The sequence below is a fragment of the Jaculus jaculus genome, chromosome 3, assembly GCF_020740685.1.
Source record: "Jaculus jaculus isolate mJacJac1 chromosome 3, mJacJac1.mat.Y.cur, whole genome shotgun sequence".
Taxonomy (NCBI): Eukaryota; Metazoa; Chordata; class Mammalia; order Rodentia; family Dipodidae; genus Jaculus; species Jaculus jaculus.
In genome coordinates this window covers 110,343,009-110,362,981 of record NC_059104.1, presented here as the reverse complement: position 1 = coordinate 110,362,981, position 19,973 = coordinate 110,343,009, and the positions used below count along the sequence as shown (strand labels likewise).

General features: G+C 38.5%; 1 protein-coding gene across 1 annotated transcript in view; it reads right to left on the bottom strand.

Moving 5' to 3' along the window:
- Gucy1a2 (guanylate cyclase 1 soluble subunit alpha 2) overlaps window positions 1-19,973 on the bottom strand; it is a 334,364-nt gene that overhangs the window by 145,760 nt on the left and 168,631 nt on the right. The window contains exon 5 of the mRNA XM_045145037.1: window positions 6,515-7,000. Coding sequence (XP_045000972.1) covers window positions 6,515-7,000 — 486 coding nt within the window. The remainder of the gene's footprint in view (window positions 1-6,514; window positions 7,001-19,973) is intronic.

The window sequence follows — 19,973 nt, the reverse complement described above, 5'->3', positions numbered from 1 at the left end:
ACCTGGAATGAAACTCTCCAAACTCTAATAAACTATGGCTTTCAACCCAAACTACTCTACCCGGCAAAAGTCTCCCTTATAATAGATGGTGAAAGGAAAACTTTCCATGACAAAACTCAGCTTTACAATTATATGAACACAAAACCAAACCTACAGAAAGTACTCCAGGAAATTCTCCACAGAGAAGAAACAAATAACCAAACACAAATGCCTACAAGAAGAAGATCACAGCAACCAAACCCAGAGTAGATAGAAAAAAAAAAAAAATTAAATTCCATGAAAATGCCAACACACCTCTACCACCACAACATGACAGGGATCAAATCAAATCTCACAGTCATCACCCTAAACATTAATGGCCTTAATTCACCCATCAAGAGACACAGGCTAACAGGGTGGATCAAAAAATTAGACCCCTCAATCTGCTGCCTTCAAGAAACCCACCTTACCACTAAAGACAGAAACCTCCTCAGGGTGAAAGGGTGGAAAACAATATTCCAAGCAAATGGGAACAAGAAACAAGCAGGTGTAGCTATATTAATATCAGATAAAGTTGACTTCAAACCAAAAACAATCAAAAAAGACAAAGAAGGCTACTTCCTACTTGTAAAGGGAACAATCCATCAAGAGGATATTACAATCATAAATCTGTATGCACCAAACACAGGGGCACCACAGTTCATAAAACAAAACCTACTTGACAATAAAACAGAAATAACCACCAACACCATCATAGCTGGGGACTTTAACACACCATTATCAGTAATAGTCAGATCATCCAAACAGAAGCTCAACAGGGAAGTAAGAGAGCTCAACAAAACCATAGAGCACTTAGACCTAACAGACATCTACAGAACTTTCCATCCCAAATCCACAGACTACACATTCTTCTCAGCAGCCCATGGAACATTCTCTAAAATAGACCATATAATGAGTCACAAAGATAGCCTCCACATATTTAGGAAAATCGACATAATTCCCTGCATGATATCAGATCATAATGCTATAGTCCTAGAAATCAACAACAAAATAACCAACAAGAGCCCCAACGGCAACTGGAAACTGAATAGCACACTCTTAAACAATAAATGGATAGTGGATGAAATAAAAAATGAAATTGCAAAATTCCTGGAATTGAATGACAATGAGAACACATCATACCAAAACTTGTGGGACACAATGAAGGCAGTCCTCAGGGGAAAATTCATAGCACTCAATGCCTTCATAAAAAAGACAGAAAGATCCCAAATCAATAACCTAACCATCCACCTAAAGGCATTGGAAAAACAAGAAAAATCCAACCCAAAGAGCTCCAGAAGGAAAGAAATAATTAAAATCAGAGCAGAAATTAATGAATTGGAAACCAAGGAAACAATTAAGGCAATTGACAAAACTAAGAGCTGGTTCTTTGAAAAAATAAACAAGATTGACAAACCTCTGGCCAATTTGATCAAGCAAAAAAGAGAGAGACTCCAAATTAACAAAATTCAAAATGAAAAAGGAGAGATCACAACAGACATCAGTGAAATCGGCAGAATCATCAGGACTTATTTCAAAAACCTCTACTCCTCAAAACTGGAAAATATGGAGGAGATGGATAAATTCCTGGATGCATATCATCTACCAAAGCTAAACTCAGAGCAGATCAACCACCTCAATGAACCCATCACGCTCATGGAGATTGAAAAAGTAATAAAAAAACCTCCCAAAAAAGAAGAGTCCAGGACCAGATAGATTCCCAGCCGAATTTTATCAAACCTTCATGGAAGAACTCAAACCAATCTTCCTAAAACTGTGCCACACAATTGAAGAACAGGGAAAACTACCCAACACTTTCTATGAAGCTAGTATCACCCTAATCCCAAAACCAGGCACAGATGCCACAAGAAAAGACAACTATCGGCCTATTTCCCTAATGAACATAGACGCAAAGATCCTCAACAAAATTCTCGCAAACCGAATCCAGCAACACATCAAAAGCATTATCCACCTAGACCAAGTGGTATTTATCCCAGGAACACAAGGGTGGTTCAACATACGAAAATCTGTCAATGTAATACACCACATAAACAAGCTTAAACATAAAAATCACATGATCATTTCGATAGATGCAGAAAAGGCCTTCGACAAGATACAACATCACTTCATGATCAAAACATTGGAGAGAATTGGCATGGCAGGTTCACATCTTAATATAATAAAGGCAATATACAAAGCTCCAAAGGCCCAAATAATACTTAATGGAGAGAGACTGGAGGAATTCCCATTGAGATCAGGAACAAGACAGGGATGTCCTCTCTCACCTCTGCTTTTCAATATAGTTCTGGAAGTCCTAGCCCAAGCAATAAGGCAGGAGAAGGAAATAAAAGGGATACAATTTGGAAAGGAAGAAGTTAAGTTAGCGCTATTCGCCGATGACATGATTGTATATGTAAGAGACCCGAGAGACTCCATCCCAAAACTCCTGAAGGTGATTAACTCCTATAGCAAAGTAGCAGGATACAAAATCAATGCACAAAAATCGGAAGCATTTCTGTATGCAAATGACAAAGACACAGAAAAAGAAATAAAGGACATAGTCCCATTTTCAATAGCAACAAAAAAAATAAAATACCTTGGAATAACGTTAACCAAGGAAGTAAAAGATCTATACAACGAAAATATAAAAACTCTCAAAAAAGAAATTGAGGAGGACTTGAAAAGATGGAAAGACCTCCCATGCTCCTGGATAGGCAGAATTAACATTGTGAAGATGACAATCCTACCAAAGGCAATATATAGATTTAACACAATTCCAATTAAAATCCCTACAGTGTTCTTCACAGACATAGAAAAAATGATCTCAAATTTCATATGGAAAGGCAGAAGGCCTCGCATATCCAAACATATCCTCAGCAAAAGAAATACCTCTGGTGGCATCACCATACCCGATATAAAGTTATACTACAAAGCCATAGTAACAAAAACAGCATGGTACTGGCATACAAACAGGAATATAGACCAATGGAATAGACTTGAGGACCCGGATTTTGGGCCAAGCAACTATAGCTACTTGATATTCGACAAAGGCCCAAACAATATAGACTGGAAAAAAGATAGCATCTTCAACAAATGGTGCTGGACAAACTGGATAACCACATGCAGGAAACTAAAACTTGATCCACACATTTCACCATGCACAACACTCAAATCCAAATGGATCAAAGACCTCAACATAAGACCAGAAACTCGAAAACTACTGGAAGAAAATTTAGGAAGTACCTTCCATGATATAGGAATGGAAAAAGACTTCCTGAATAAAACCCCAGTGGCTCAAGTTCTTAAACAGTCACTCAACCATTGGGATCATATGAAGCTGAAGAGTTTCTTTACAGACAAGCATATAATAAGCAAAGCCAATAGAATACCCACAGAATGGGAGAAAATATTTGCAGGTTATCCAACTGATAGAGGCCTTATCTCTAGAATTTACAAAGAACTCAAAAGTCTAAACAATAAGACGACAAATACCCCACTCACAAAATGGGGCACAGAGTTAAACAGGCAATTCACAGAGGAAGAGATACAAATGGCAAACACACACCTAAGAAAATGTTCATCATCCCTAATCATCAGAGAAATGCAACTTAAAACAACTATGAGATTCCACTTTACCCCAATAAAGATGGCCAACATCAAAAGGTCAAATGAAAATAAATGCTGGCGAGGATGTGGAGAAGCAGGGACACTCATTCACTGTTGGTGGGAATGCAGGATGGTACAACCACTTTGGAAAGCAATATGGAGAATCCTGAAAAAGCTGACTATAGAAATACCAACAGACCCAGTTATACCATTACTGGGCATGTACCCTAAAACCTTCAAACCAAAAGCCAGAGAGATTTGCTCAACCATGTTTGTAGCGGCTCAATTCGTAATAGCTAAAAGCTGGAATCAACCCAGATGTCCATCATTAGAAGAATGGATAACAAAGATGTGGTATATCTACACAATGGAATTCTATACAGCAGTAAGAAAAAACGACATAAAGAAATTTGAGGAAAAATGGTTGAACCTGGAACAGATCATTCTCAGCGAACTTACCCAATCACAGAAAAAAAATCGACACATAGTCTCATTCATCTGCAACACCTAAACTAAATCTGCCCAAGATGCCTTACATACCCAGAAAGCACCTCCTGGACTAGACAATAAGATGGATGGGAGGGCGGGGAGGGAATCAAAGGGTGGAAAACAGTAATCCGGACCCAAACGGCAATGGTACCATAAAATTCTACTTCCTAAAAGACAGTCCAAATGGCTGAACCTTCACTAGACCCTTACAGGAAACACCTGAACCACAAGACACTGGAGAGGGTAGGATCAAGACTGACCTAAATCTCCTACATCTTCCCTCCCTCCCTCTCCCCCTCTCCCCTCTATCTCTCTCCTCTCTAACTCTTGTATATTAGTTATCTTTTTCCTCAATTTCTTAGTGGACACTGACCTGTAACCCCCACTTCCAGCTTGGTCCTACCATCCACAATGAGCTTTTGGTCAGAGAAACCTACAAGGTTTCCCAAAACAATGACAGACTTCTGTCAGAATACTTGATGACCCACCAAAGGCCAGTGATAAGACCCTATTGCTGAAGACTCCATACACAGCTGACGCGTAAAATGAAATGACATGGCTGGAAACCAGGAGAGAGTCAGTCCCCAGATAGTCAGCGTGTCTAGTGCCAGAAGGCGCTACATAGGCGACTGGGGGAAATGACCAAGATCTGTCCAAGCAACACATTGTTTAACCTAATTAGCAACAAATAACCGGAAGTGATGCCCACACAAGTGCAATAGTGGTACACAGCCATGGTGAGGAATCAATTGCTCTGGATTTGGCTAACTGATCCACCCAGTGGTACTAGACCCTTAGCTGGAGCTGGGAAACAAGTCAGAACCATACCCAAACACAAGCCCACTCTACAATATCAAGCTATCATCAATCACGGGGTATAAGAGGGCCTACACCTATCAAACTGTCTATCAAAAAAGTAAGTGTTATCTCAATTTTCTGGGTGCTAACTTACTCTCCGTTGGAGAATCTGCTTCTCTTTTCCAGATAGATGCAGATCCTAAGAAGAGAGCTGCCCCAACATACCTCAAAAGGGGCCCAACTGAAACTAAGGACAACTGGCGAAATTAGCAAGGGTGATGTTTTCCTGTGAACCGGATACCATCACAAAGGGGAAGGAAATCAACGCAGAGAAAAATCAACTCCTACCAAATCAGAGAGCCAGAGCCTCAGAGGCCCCCAACACCTCAGCACTGTGCAGACCAAAAATGAACCCAACATGGCTCAGGGAAATCTTGCGGAAGAGGGGGCGGAAAGAATGTCAGAGTTACATGTTGGGTCATGATTTGCAGAGACATTTATCATACTAATAACTGGGGGCTAACTCCACAATGCATGACCCATTTTCATTAACAAGGAGGGTCTAATGGGAGGGGGTAGATCACAGATGAGCCTAAATAATGGTACCAAACTGCCTGTATTCATTGAAATGAAAACTAATAAATTAAATTAAAAAAAAAAAAGAAACAACTAATCAATGAACATTGACTGTATATTCTACATAATGGAAGAAGATAATTCCTTTTTCAAGGAGAAACACCTTAATGAAAACCCCCTCTAGACAATAATATGAAACTTCAAAGTGAAACAGATAAGTTATTACCAAGTCTGCTTATGTGTGGGTCATAGTATTAAAAAGCAGCTGGTCTAGACAGATTAGTAAGGATGATTATTAAAAAACTGAGGTCTCTACTATTCATTTTTCTTGAAGGTGCTTGCACTCTGGCATTACATAATCCACATAAAATTCAAGGTAGAACTGTTACTATATCATTTTCTTAAGCTACTGTCATGATTTATAAGAAGTTCATGAAGAGTTTGACAAATCAAATGAATAAATAGTGATTCTTACACATTTTGAAAGATTTTTCCATTGTGTAGCTGAAAATTTTAAGAACTTTGCACTAAAACTCATTGTCAATTTGAACAATAATTAGAATGTCTATATATATTTTTTTAAAAATTAAGGTATCACACTAGATTGACAATGTGAAAAACCCTGATTAACCAGGGTTTGTGATATGTACATTTTATCATACCTTGCTATTTCCATTTGAATGTCAAAATATAATTATTTGTTTATAGTGTAGGCTAATTCTCTAGGCAAGAATTAAGTGACTCAAATCTGCTGAGTAGTCAAACTTAATTTTATTAATAACAATGAATCTTAAGGTGTAGTGATACAGAAAATACTGTTATTGAGCAGTATCATTATTCAAAGTTACCTATGTCAATGCTATAAGGTAAAATAAAGTTCTGTCAAATAGCATAAAACTTGTATTCTATATAAAAAAGTTCAAAAGTTCTCTTTTCATCCAGTTTGTGTTAAAAATGTACTCTTATAACTCAAGTTGACAATTTACTTTTGATCAGTAATTTTAAATAAGTAACTAAAGAGCATTACCTTATAAATGTCCAAAAATCCACACTGGTGGTCAAATCTGGTGTAGAGCTCATTGAGCATGCTGATAACTTGCATGGGAGTACACTGGGCACAGATGGCTGTGAAGCCCACAATGTCCGAGAAGAGCATGGTGACATCATCAAACTTCCTGGCCTGTACTTGCTGTCCCTGCCATAGCTGCTGCGCTACATCACCAGGAAAAATAGAATACAGAAGATCCACTGTCTTCTTCTTCTCTTCTTCCAGGGCCTGGTGGGTTCTTTCTAACGTTGCCTTTAATTTATCCATCCTCTTCTTCAAGCCATCTTGGGCCTTTGCTTGTTCGCCAACCAAAATGACATCTCGAGTAGCATCATGAATAGGGATATCGGAGAGATGCAGCCCTCGCCCCATGAGTTCATCCAATTTGTCAACACATGGAGAACCCAAAAATAAAATGGAGTTTGATTCAGGGACATGAATCATTTGTCCTTTGACTTCCATCACCTGTGAAATTGACATGGAATTTTAATCAGACCTCTTAACATACTGGTTTATGAAAAAACATGACATATCATTTGATGAATAAGAGGGATAAAAAACAGTTCCTTAAAAATACTGTCTTAAAGCACTCATGCAAGCAAATTTTAATCTGATTTATAGCCATGATAAACTCAATAGTTCAGAATAAAAACAATTTCTTTGTATCTCACTCAGCCACTTTAAAAGACAGTGATGAAACAGAAAATGCAACCAGTGAAAAATGAAATAGGAAAACATTTTTAATTCAGGATGGAATTACTCCCAGGTACACTATGGACTTCTTTTACCCGCCAGCTCAGAAACTCGTCAGCCTGTTTAATAGCAATATAATTAGAGTAAATACACTTGTCAAAATAACTACATTTAGCTGTCATTAAAATAACATTATTTTTTCAAAAACTAAATTCAGGAGCTTCAGGTGAATCATGCGATTTTTGGCTTTATATGTGTCAATTTTCAACCAGTGATAGTCCTTGGAAAAAATAGGGTGCAGCCTCTACTTTTTTTTTTTTTTTTGCAAATTTTACACTGACTAGATTACTAGATAATTTGATTACTCCTAAACAATAAATAATCTAAACCAGACATCATTAAGTCAGAATTACTAGAAAATAACATGACCACAAGGCAAAACATAACCTTCCAAATCAGAACAACACTCAAATAAATCACCTAATAAGAAAAAGAATGTGGAAGACAGTGGCTTAACTATTTCCTTCCTCTGTGTGACCTTTTACCAGAGTTGTAGAACTGACATTCAAGGGGAACCTGGTATTGTGCAATTTTAGTTTTCAACCCTATTGAGCACCTTCACAGGGGAGGAATGTGGACATAGATAAGGAAGCACAGGTGGAGCTATATATTGCTGGAAAAAGGAGTCTCAGAAGACCTGGAAAGGAAGCTGGCTGTAATACAAATAGCCTAAGATCTGACCAACTGAGCTGGTGCATTAGTGTCGCTCTCTGGCACTGTCCACTGCCACACAGAATGTGCTCAACAGCCAGGCATTGTGGCGCACGCCTTTAATCCCAATGCTCAGGAGGCAGAGGTAGGAGGATCACCTTGAGTTCAAGGCCACCCTGAGACTTCACAGTGAATTCCAGATCATCCTGAGCTGGAGTGAGACACAGTCTTGAAAAAGCAAACACACAAATAAAAGAATGTGCTCAATATATTAACTCTTCTTTATTTTCCATAGTACAGCATAGGTTATCAGGAAACTAGAGGCATAAAACAAATGTTCAGGGACTGGAGAGATGACTCAGCAGTTAAATGCACTTTCACACAAAAATTGCTGGCCTGGGATGGGTTTCCATTTCCCATGTAAAACTAGGTGCACAAAGTGATTCATGCATCTGGAGTTCTGTTTGCAGTGGCAGGAGGCTTTGGTGAGCCCATTCTCACTCTCTCTCTCCTCTTTCCCCTTCCCTCCCTTGGCAAATAAATAAAATTATTAAAATATGTTCAGTAAAAAATATATATTTTGCTTTGTTTTCCAGCACCACACACAAAGTTTTTAGGTGTAGAAGAAAATCAATTGAGTTTTTGCATGATGTCCTATGAAATAAAATGTTCCTTTTACGTTGTTTCTGCTGGACCACACTTCACATTACTCACTGAATATATATTGCTATTAACTAATGCCATTATGCATGATGAGAATAAGCAGATATTTTTTAACAAATTCAATATAATGGGGAACTCAACCAGTATAGGCCAGAAAACAGAGGGAAGAAGACATTCACTAAGCAAGGTGGGCTCTCAGAAGACTACAGGTTATGGTTTGAGTATAAATGAATCATTGTCATGTAAAGTACTTCCGCATTGTCTTATGTATGTCTCATGCCTTTTGGGGAAGAGGTTGGTGGTAATGTCATATATTTTTAGGGCATTAACAGCAGAGGAAGGAAAATATTTAATTTATACTCTCATGTTTACATTGTTTAAAAGTTAGTATATCAACTTATCCTAAAAAAATAACTGGTCAAAAACCTCAATAAGATTTATAGAGCTAATAATAAACTGAAATGGTAATAACTTTTGATGCTCCCAGATTTAAACTCTATCTCCTTCCCTCCATACCTCTCTCCTCCCTGTCCTTCTCCCTCATATCCTCCCTTCCATTTCTTTTCACTTATTTTTGTTATCTTCACCAGCTGACTTAGTTCTTCCTTTCATTTTTGCATTTTGGAACTACTTTCACCTTCTTCTCTTCTTTGGTCTTCTTTCCTCCTTCTGTCTGTATCCCCCACAAGATTTCAGCTGCCCACCATGTTTCCTATTTGGTTCCTTTTTGTCTTTCTTCTTTTTGCCTAAGTATTTCCTGTACATTTTTACTCACAGTTGACCTTTTTATTCTTTTTGTCTTTGTCCTTAACACTTTTTTATAAATATGGAATCAGTATATGTGTTCATATAAATAGTACATGTTGTTTGATACATTAAAGTAATTATAAAAGGCTCTTTCTTTAATATACAATGAAGCTGAGATGAATTATTTTTTAATCCTTTCAAACAAATAAAACAACAAATATGTTTTTGATTTACTTGTGGGTGCTGATTAAAAAAAAATAAACAAACAAACAAAATCTCACAGTTCCACAGGCCCTGGGAAAAAAACAAATGTTTACTATCTATTTTATAGAAAAATAACTCAGGAAAGTAATGCCTAAACAAATAACTTCCAATTTTAAAACTGTTTTATTGGTGTGTTTTTCTCTTATTTAATTAGTGGCAAATTCAGCTGGAACATTTGTATCACTGTCATAAATGTATTTTTACTTTAATTGGAAATAATACAAATTGTTCTTCCTGTATTATATTTGTTTCACTACAATTATACATTCTAAACCCAGCATCATCTACATTCATTACTTTAGTAATACAAAAACTGAAAATAATATAAATCACATTTTAATGCAAAGGAAACAAAGTTGCAAACTATTGTTTGACATAGGAAACTGCTCTAAGTTCATATTACATTCTAAATTGTATTAAAGTTCTTGATTTTTTTCGAGATAGGGTCTTACTCTAGCCTAGGCTGACCTGGAATTCACTGTGGAGTCTCAGGGTGGCCTCGAACTCACAGCAATCCTCCTATCTCTGCCTCCAGAGTGTTAGGATTAAAGGCATGCACCACCAGGCCCAGCTTGTATTAAAGTATTGATCAATTAACATAAAAGGCAAAATTTTAAAATGTGCACAAAATCAATCTGATTTTAGGAATTGTGGAAAGCATAACAAAAGGGATTGATTCTAGATTGTTGTAAAGGTTTAAAGGCTATTATTTCTCAAAGCTTGGTCATCAGATCCTGTTCAATAACCAGTTTATTTTCATGTTTATGTATAGCTATCTGTGAAAATATTTGCCACTCTAATCAGTAAGTAGCTAGAATCTGAGTATGGCATAGAGTTCTGTGTATCACACATTTCATGATTTTGCATCTCCTGGACATGGAATAAGTTATACTATTGAGAAGCTGCAAGTCTTGATTTTTCTTTTGATTGAAAATTTTCATACATTAACATACTACAATTTGATCATAATCCTCACCATTACCATGCTTTTTTTCCTCCTCCCTATCCCCCTTTCACTAGCCCCTTCTTCTATGTCAATGTAGTTTTGAAAAAGTCCTCTCTTTCCTCATCCATGTTGAAATGATGGTGGGCTCTTTCAATGCAGTATAGGTCTTATGCAGGGATAGAACCCAAAGAACTCTTTGTAACCCTCCAGTTTTTGCATTCTTTATACCCACTTCAATTCTTACAGGATAATCTCTTATAAGATCATCATTTGAGGCAATGTTAAATAATGGTCTAAAAGGAAAAGCATAATAGACTCAGCCCTGGATTCAAATTTTAGCTCTCCATTAGTTAGCTTCATGAACTGACCAACGTTCAGTGATTTATCTTTTCAAATCCTAGGTTCCATAATCCATGAAAGAGCAAAGATCATGGTAATGATACCAGTAAGGATTGTGTTGGTTGCTAACTCAACACAGCCATTGAGTACTTGCGTTTGGTTACCTATTATACCAAGGAAGCCTATGACAGGGGGAAGCTAAGGGAAGCAATTTCAATTTTAATTATAAATTAGTGTGATGAAAAAGCAACTTTAAAGACATGTTCTGAACAGGCAGTTAAAAGAGAGGATTGATGCAGATGATGATGATATAGCCATTTTAATTCCTATCCAGTTAGTAAGAAAATGACTTGTAGATTTGTCTTCTGCTCATTTATATCTCTGCAATATAATTTTTTTTAATTTTTATTAACATTTTCCATGATTATAAAAAAATATCCCCTGGTAATTCCCTCCCTCCCCACACACTTTCCCCTTTGAAATTCCATATATATATTTTAATATAATATAATATAATTTTTAAAAGCATAAACATATATATGACCCTGATTCTCCAATATTTTCCAGGGTTTCCAGATTGCCTTTCACTCTCACAGAGCAACAATGACGTCGAAAGGACTGGCTCTCGGGTTGGAGAGATGGCTTAGCAGTTAAGCGCTTGCCTGTGAACCCTAAGCACCCCAGTTCAGGCTCGGTTCCCCAGGTCCCACGTTAGCCAGATGCACAAGGGGGCGCACGCGTCTGGAGTTCGTTTGCAGAGGCTGGAAGCCCTGGCGCGCCCATTCTCTCTCTCCCTCTATCTGTCTTTCTCTCTGTGTCTGTCGCTAATAAATAAATAAATAATTAAAAAAAAAAAAAGAAAGGACTGGCTCTCTTAACAAATGTAGAGCACAGTATATGGGCCAAGAGCCTTCTTTTCTCAGTCAGGAGGTTTATGTTCCCATCCCCCAACACCCAAATTGTCTAGCTAATGACACAAGCTAGGAAGAGCCTGACACAAGAAATGCCCATCCAAGAGGACTCTTTACATGGCTTAAAGGTTCTCACACCACACAAGAGCACCAAAACCTTGGTTTGGGGAACTTGCTCTTCATTTTCAAGCATCATTACCAAAATATCAGTGAGAACAAAGTGGCACAAAACAAGCCAACTATCCTCCTGTCGCTCCCTCCCAAATGCTGAAAAAAATCTTCTATCACAGAACTGGGTAACCATAAAACACTTTTGAGATAATGGTGGTCTCTTGAAAGATAGAAAGGTCCACTCCTCTCCACTGGAGATTCTGCTGTTCTCTTTTAGAAGCTGGTGTGACTGGAGGAGTTGAACTACTCCTCTCACTTCAGCCAGCCCACAGCTGAAACCACACAGGACCCGGGGAGACCACCATGAGTACTGCTTCCATACTGAACCTGATAATCAGCACCAAGGTGAAAGAGATCCAGAGGCTCCTAAGAGCTCATCACTGAAGTAGACTTAAAACTCACCCATTACAGCTCAGAAAATTTAGAGGAAGAGGGGGTGGAAAGTTTGTAAGTGCCACAGGCTGAGACATTATGCCCAGAGGCATCCCTCCCCCCTTCCCATAACTGACTACTGTTCCCACAAGGCATAAACCTGCAACCTCACTGAGGAGGGTCCCCAATGGAATGGAGGCAGGGATGAGGGAAAACAGAGTACCAACATATCATGTGCCCATATAAAATATATTGTTGTTGGGCTCAGATTTTCTACTTTTTTGTTTGTTTGTTTGTTTGTTTGTTTTTAGAGGTAGGATTTCGCTCTAGTCCATGTTGACCTGGAATTCACTATGTGATCTCAGGGTGGCCTCAAACTCATGGCAATCCTCCTACCTCTGCCTCCCAAGTAATGGGATTAAAGGAGTGCACCACCACGCTTGACAGATTCTCATTTTTTAAAATCGTAAGAGCTACATGTAATTCTGAGCAATGGCTAGACTTGAGAAATATTGTCTTAAACAACATTTTCCCAGTACCCACCTGTCCCATAGCTCTATCCTCAACTTGTAACATTTTCTCTTAAAAGGAAGAGGGATACTCACAAGACAGGAAGCTAAGGAAATTTATCAGGCTCAAGAACCTCAGGGAGTCACAAGAATAGCAAGGTCTCTTCCCAAGGTTTATAAGAAGTAAACAACTAGGAGATGAGATACTCCTGCAGAGCTGTTTACAAGATGGGCAGGAAGCTGAAGGGATGCAGCTTTGTGAGTCATCACCTACACTGGGATAAACTCTTCACTATTGTCCCCGACGTTGAGTCACACATGCTCCAGTAAGAAACTCCAACTGCTCCATACTGGACTATGCATGCACAGAGATTACATTCTTTCACCAAAGGCAAGAGCTGCCTGTGGGCTTGTTTCACAGAAAAACATCTCACAAAGCTTCATTCACTTCCCTTTGCCTCAACAAAATTAGAAATGTGAATGGCTCCCACTGCTACAAGTCCTTGGGAGCTTCCCCATCCCTTGTTGGTTTCTTTAAATTTGCCCACAATCCTGTTAATACTCTTTTAAAAAATGTTTTCAATTATCCCCATTGAGCATGCCAATTAATTTCCTACTAACATCTTGACTACATAAAGGTCATTACTGATCCCCCTCCTTTGGAGTAAAATAGTGAAGTAGGCATAGCTCTGGACTATCTATAAAATAAAGTAAAACACTACATTCCAGATCTAAGTCTCTAAATATGGTATTGTTGTAATAACTTCTTGTTCTACTTGCCTACTGGGCTTCCAGCTGTCAGTCAATGCGGTCTGTCACAGGACCAAATTAATACCACTAATCTCTATGGGCCAATTAGTCAAATAACTAGTTTTCAAATGTAGTTTCATGCTTATCTACAGAAGGACTTCAAACATTTGATGAGAACTAGATTCCTAGAGGATCTACTAGAGGGAAATTTTGATTTAATTTTTTTTTTTTTCTGGGGCATGAGATTCACTATTTCTAACTAATTTCTGAGATGCTGTATCTTTAGCCAGCTGAAGCTGATGGTTTTCAGTCCCAACTTGGTGTACCCCCAGGGACCTAAGATGTCTGGGGTAGAACCTTCCAGTAGATTTCATGAGAGTGGGGAAGGCTAAGGAGAGGTCTCAAGGAATTTAACACATGTATCTTTATTTATAACTTATTTTGAGGGAGAGAGAGAGAGAGAGAGAGAGAGAAAGAGAGAGAGAGAGAGAGAGAGAATGGGCATGCTAGGACCTTAAGCCTGCTACAAACAAACTCCAGACACTTGTGCCCCTTCTGCTCATCACTGTGCATCTGGCTACATGGAACCTGGAAATTTGAACATGAGAGTTATTAGGCTTCGCAGGCAAGTGCCTTAACCACTAAACAATCTTCCCAGCCCTATCTATATCTTTTTAACATATTAATTTACCAAGTAGGATTCTACTCAGTAGACAAAAAGGTGTTATTTAAAAAATTGTGGTGGGGTGGGGGCTAGAGAGATAGCTTAGCATTAAGGCACTTGCCTGCAAAGCCTAAGGACACAGGTTTTATTCCCCAGTACACATGTAAGCCATATGCACAAGGTGCCGTATGCTTCTGGAGTTCATTTGCAGTGGCTGGAGGCCCTAGCATGCCAATTCTCTCTCTTTTTCTCTCTCTCTCTCAAATAAAAAAAAAAATTGCAAGGGCTGAAGAAATTGCTCAGCAGTTAAAGACATTGCCTGCAAAGCCTAATGACCTGAATTTCATACCTCAGTACCCATATAAGGCCAGATGCACAATGTGGCACATACATCTGGAGTTTGTTTGTAATGCAAGAGGCCTTACCACACCATTTTCTCTGTCTCTCTCTGATTATAAATAAATAAATAATAAATATTATGAACTTCCAAAATACTAGCCTAATGCTTACTGCTGAAGCTAATAAGTAATATGACTTAGCAAAAACCTCTAGCAAGTTGGTGACTGAGGCAGAGTTAGCCTGAGAATGTAGCTTAGTGTTAAATCACTTCCAAGCATGCATAAAGCACTGGGTACCATACCAAGCACTGCCTCCCTAACTCCAAATCATTATGTCTAGATCTCTTTATCTATAATTCTTCAATTGTTTATTTTTCCCTTTCTCTTTCTTATTTGGGCTTCTAATGCCATGCTACCTTGAATATTGGGAGATAAACCTCCTGTTTACTTTTAACATAGAAGGTTAGTCTTATCTTTAGATTTAGAACTTTATATTTTTAATTAAGTAGAAATCTTGTGTGGACACATCATATGCCATCATTTCCCTCCCCCGCTGCATTCATCCCACGAAAGACTAGTATTCACCATGTGGTTCTGGGTTATGAGTTATGACTTATAACAGCAGCAGTTAGTCACTGTGAGGGGGAGGGAGGCAATGCTTCTGAATATCTCCTCTCATCCTATGGCTCTTACAAGGATTCTGTCCCCTCTTCCACAAAAGTCCCTAATTTGTGGTGGGTGTGATTTAGTTTACCTTAGTGTAGTGCTCTCAGTGCCTTTTGGATTTCTGCCCTGGTGCACCTTGCATATCCTCAGTGTCTATCTCCACCACTCTGGTGCAAGTTGTCTGGCTCAGAATGGAAGCAGCACTCTTGCCCATCTCACCAACTCCACTGTGCTTTAACCTGTACCCTGATGTGCAAGGAGTGGTTCATCTCCTGCCAGGGTGATTGTCTGGTAAGAAGGCTCCTAGAGAGGGTGGAATGAAACCTAACCCTAAAACATTTGGCTCTGACTTGCAACTCCCAGTACCAGAAACTGATATCTGGAACTTTCTAAGGAATGGGCTAAAACCCTGAGCCACCATCCTGTTAGCCTGTTGGAAAATATTCTTACAGTAACCATGTTCTTACAAAGAAATTCTAGACTATTTTTACAAACAACAAACCAATACTAATGAATTGTCGTTCAGATTTGGTTGGCATTACTTTTTCTCTATATCATGTGATATATGGACATAAACATTCTAGCCTCAGAAGGTAAGCTAGATTTCCATTTTACTGTGAGCATGGAAGTGCATTCAATGCTGTCTGATCTTACAGATATAAAATTTCTTTAAAAAAAACATGTGCTTTTCTTAAAGTACAATGCAAGGACAGCAAACATTTCCAAAGAATTGCTTTCCATCTTTTCATAGTATATGTACTTTCACAATTCAAATATATAAAAAATCACAAAGAAACAGTTATTATACTTGACAAATTCGATAGTATGTAGAGATTGTCAATATGTGTTCATGTTCGTCTCAATTTGGCTATTCTCCATTTCAAAGTTGAAACCTTGCTCTGTGATGTGAAGTCCTCACAAAGTTAATTTTATTCTCTTTATCCAATGGCGATCTCTGAGGTGCTGCTCTGAATCATTAGTCCTTCAGAATATTTACAGTGTGTGTCTTTTGTTTCCTAACTAATATTTGCAGACTTGAAATTCACTTTTTAAACCTAAATCAAGATTATAAGGGGTTTCTTTTTTGCTCCTTTCCAATCTCATTGCTGTAGCAGACATATTTTCAATAAACCATGTTTAGCTTAATATCTTTCCATGCAGCAAAAGGTGTAATTTCCTTTACAAATGTACCTAATAGGATTGGACTGAAAGGGCTTATTGTTCTACAAATTATTAGCTGTAGGACATTATTGAGAAAAATGTTATGCCTCTCTATTATCATAAAAATACTTCTGATGAGGTTTCATACAAATGATTGCACAGATGTTCAAGTTACCTTTCAAATAAACATGCAAGAAAACAAACCACACATGAAGAGGGATGGCAAATCCATGCCATCTGTAGTTTTAGTTTTCCTCTTGCTTGTTTCAGCACTGTAGTTGCCTGGCTTGAATCCCTAATGTCCACATTCTACCCATCTTTCAAACTGAAGTTACCTCTTTCTTCTTCAAGTTTCTCATCCCCAAACATTGATATCACCCAGTGGTGCTTTAAAATACCAATATCTAGAGTCCAGCCCAGAGCAAGAAAATTAGCAAGCATATAGCTTATATTTCATAGGAGTGATATTATCTTCCTATTTAAAACAAAACACTAGGGCTGGAGGGATGGCTTAGTGGTTAAGCACTTGGACCCTGTTCAAGGCTCGATTCCCCGGGACCCATGTTAGCCAGATGCACAAGGGGGTGCACACATCTGGAGTTTCTTTGCAATGTCTGGAGACCCTTGAGCGCCTCCATTCTCTCTCTCTCTCTCTCTCTCTCTCTGCCTCTTTCTCGCTCTGTCGCTTTCAATTAAATAAATAAAAATGAACAAAACACAAAAATGAAAATGAGGCTGATGTAGTTTTTTAAATGTATTCTTCATCTTCTTACTATAAGTTAAATTTGCAAGATGTTAGGGCAGTGACCCCTATACTTTATATTGTTATTTTTGCAAAACTTTAATATTCACAATTGGATGTTTAGCTTTTTACTTAAACATATCTAATGTTCAGTGATGGAAAAAAAATACATGTTTATTTGTTTTGCTTTCCTTAATGATTCTTAAGTCGCTGAGTTTCATTCTCATATTTGAAGAAGATGAAGAGCAGATTAATGTATTCTATGCTTTATTTGTGTCCCTCATGTAATGGGTATCACATTTGCTGCTCTTGTGATTTATATCAATACCATTTTCTTTAAGTGATATTTCAATATAAGCCACTAGAAAAGAAAAAAATAGTGCTAAGTACATTTAGGGTAGCTAGAGATTACTTATGAATTCAAAATTGTGCTTAAAAGATTAGAAGAAAGAAATATAAAATCATCATTATGTCACCATGAATATAATTTAATAATTAGTGATTCTAAATCCAACAGAAATGTTCACCCAGCTTAGGTAAGTGGCCAGTGTCTCTCTGATTGGCTAAAATATCCACTCATTGGAAAGGAGCCACTAGCTAGAAGTGGGAACTGAGTCACAATCCTATGGAGAACAAGATCATGGACTCCAATAAGAAGCTTCCACTCATCTTTGGCCAAAAGAGAGGCTATATCCATCAACACCTTTCTTAATTAACAATGATTATTGTGGTGGTTTGATTTAAGTGTCCTCCATAAACTTATGTGTTCTGAATTCTAGGTCTCCAGCTGGTGGAAATTTAAGAATTGGAGCCTCACAGAGGTAGTGTATTATTGGGGGCACGTTTATGAGTATCAAAGCCAGCTTTCTCTTGCCAGTTTTCAGCACAATCTCCTGCTACTGTTGTTTACCTGGTGCTGGCAAGGAGGTGATGTTCATCCTCTGCTCATGCCATCATTTTTCCGTGCCATTATGGAGATTACCTCGCCTGCAAGCCAAAATAAATCCCTTGCTCCCACAAGATGTTTTTTGGTAGGGTTCTTTGTGAAGCACCTCAAAACTAAAAGCAACAGTAAAATTGATACCAAAGGAGTGGGGTCATTGATACTAGAAACCTGACTGTGACTTTGGTATTTGGAAATGACTTGAGGGAGGAATGTGGAAGTATTTAAAACCTTGAGCTAAGAGATGCCTTATAGTGCTATAAGTACAACTTGATGGACTACTCTGGTCAGAGTTGAAAGACCTGAATGCAACAAGAACTATGGACTATGAAGTTTGGCTTATGAGGGTGAGAAAGAGCTTTGCCTGGATTGAACTAGAAGCAGTTTGTTTGAGAGGCTTACTGTTATTCCCATGTCCTGAGAACTTGGGCAGGTTTGCATTACATAGAAATGGACTGATGTGAGCAGTGGAATATGGCACAGGATAAAAATATGAAATCTTTGAGCCAAAACTGCTGCCTTTTCAGCTGTAATTTTTTGAAAGATTACAACCATTGAGATTGGGCCATCTGATTTGCATTGGGACAACAGTGAGAATGCAGACTCTTTTGATGGGGCCTGGAATGCTAACATGTCCTATTCTTCAAAGTTAGATTTATATACCCCCTGGATTAACAAGTTGGCATCCCTCCTGGTATTATAGAGCATAAGACATGAATTTGCACATTTTTTTTGAAATGGCCATGGGCAATATGAAGCAGCCTTGCTGGTTTACCTGCATGGAGACCACATGGAGCCATGAGGATAGATCACTGGTTGCACTGGAGACCCAATGGAAATGCTATGACCATGGGATGGCTGCTAAGGAGAGCTTTGGCACTGGATGAAGTTTTCCAGGACTGGGAGTAGTCTAGCCAGAGGGGCGTAATTGGAACTCCAAAGACTGGTCACTGGTTAGATTACTGGACTTGGGGATTTATCAGTGGTAAGAGTTGACAAACTTGGAGCTACAGAGTTTGATGTCTTCCCTGCTTGTTTTAAATCTTGTATTTCTTTGATATGCCCAATGCCATCTTTTGCAGTGTGAATGTTTATTCTGTGCCATTATGTTGTTTTTTTTTAAATATATTATAGCTAAGTTAAGACTGTGAACTATGGGGATGTTGGAAAATCATTAGGATTGATAAAAACTATGGGAACTTGCAAAGTTAGACTGAAGGCATTGCATTTTTACATCATGTAAGATTATTGGTTTATGGGAGCCAGGGGTGGAATATAGTGGTTTGATTCAGGTGTCCCCGATAAACATGTGTTCTAAATGCTAGGTCTACAAATGGTGACAATTTGGTAACTGGAGCCTCCTGGAGGCAGTGTATTGGTGGGGCAGGTTTATGGATATCATAGCCAGCTTCCCCTTGCCAGTGTTTAGCACATTCTTCTGGTGCTGTTGTCCATCTGATGCTGGCCAAGAGGTGAGGTCCACCCTCTGCCATTGCTTTTCCTGCCAACATGGAGCTTCCCCTTGAGTCTGTAAGCAAAATAAACCATTTCCTCCCACAAACTGCTCTTGGTTGGGTGTTTTCTACCAGCAACTCAAAGTTAATTGCAACACATTTATCCCATTTTCCTTATACTGACCTCATTTTCCATTGGAGAATGTTTTTCTTTTTCAGAGGGCAATAAGAACCAAGGAGATGAACTACCCCCTAGCATATCGGTCAGGGCCCAAGTGAAACCACACAGGAATTGGCAAGATGAGCAAGAGTGCTGTTTCAATGGCAAGCCTGACAACCAGCTCCAGGGTGATGGAGATAGGCACTGAGAATGCTAAAAATGTGCCAAGGCAGA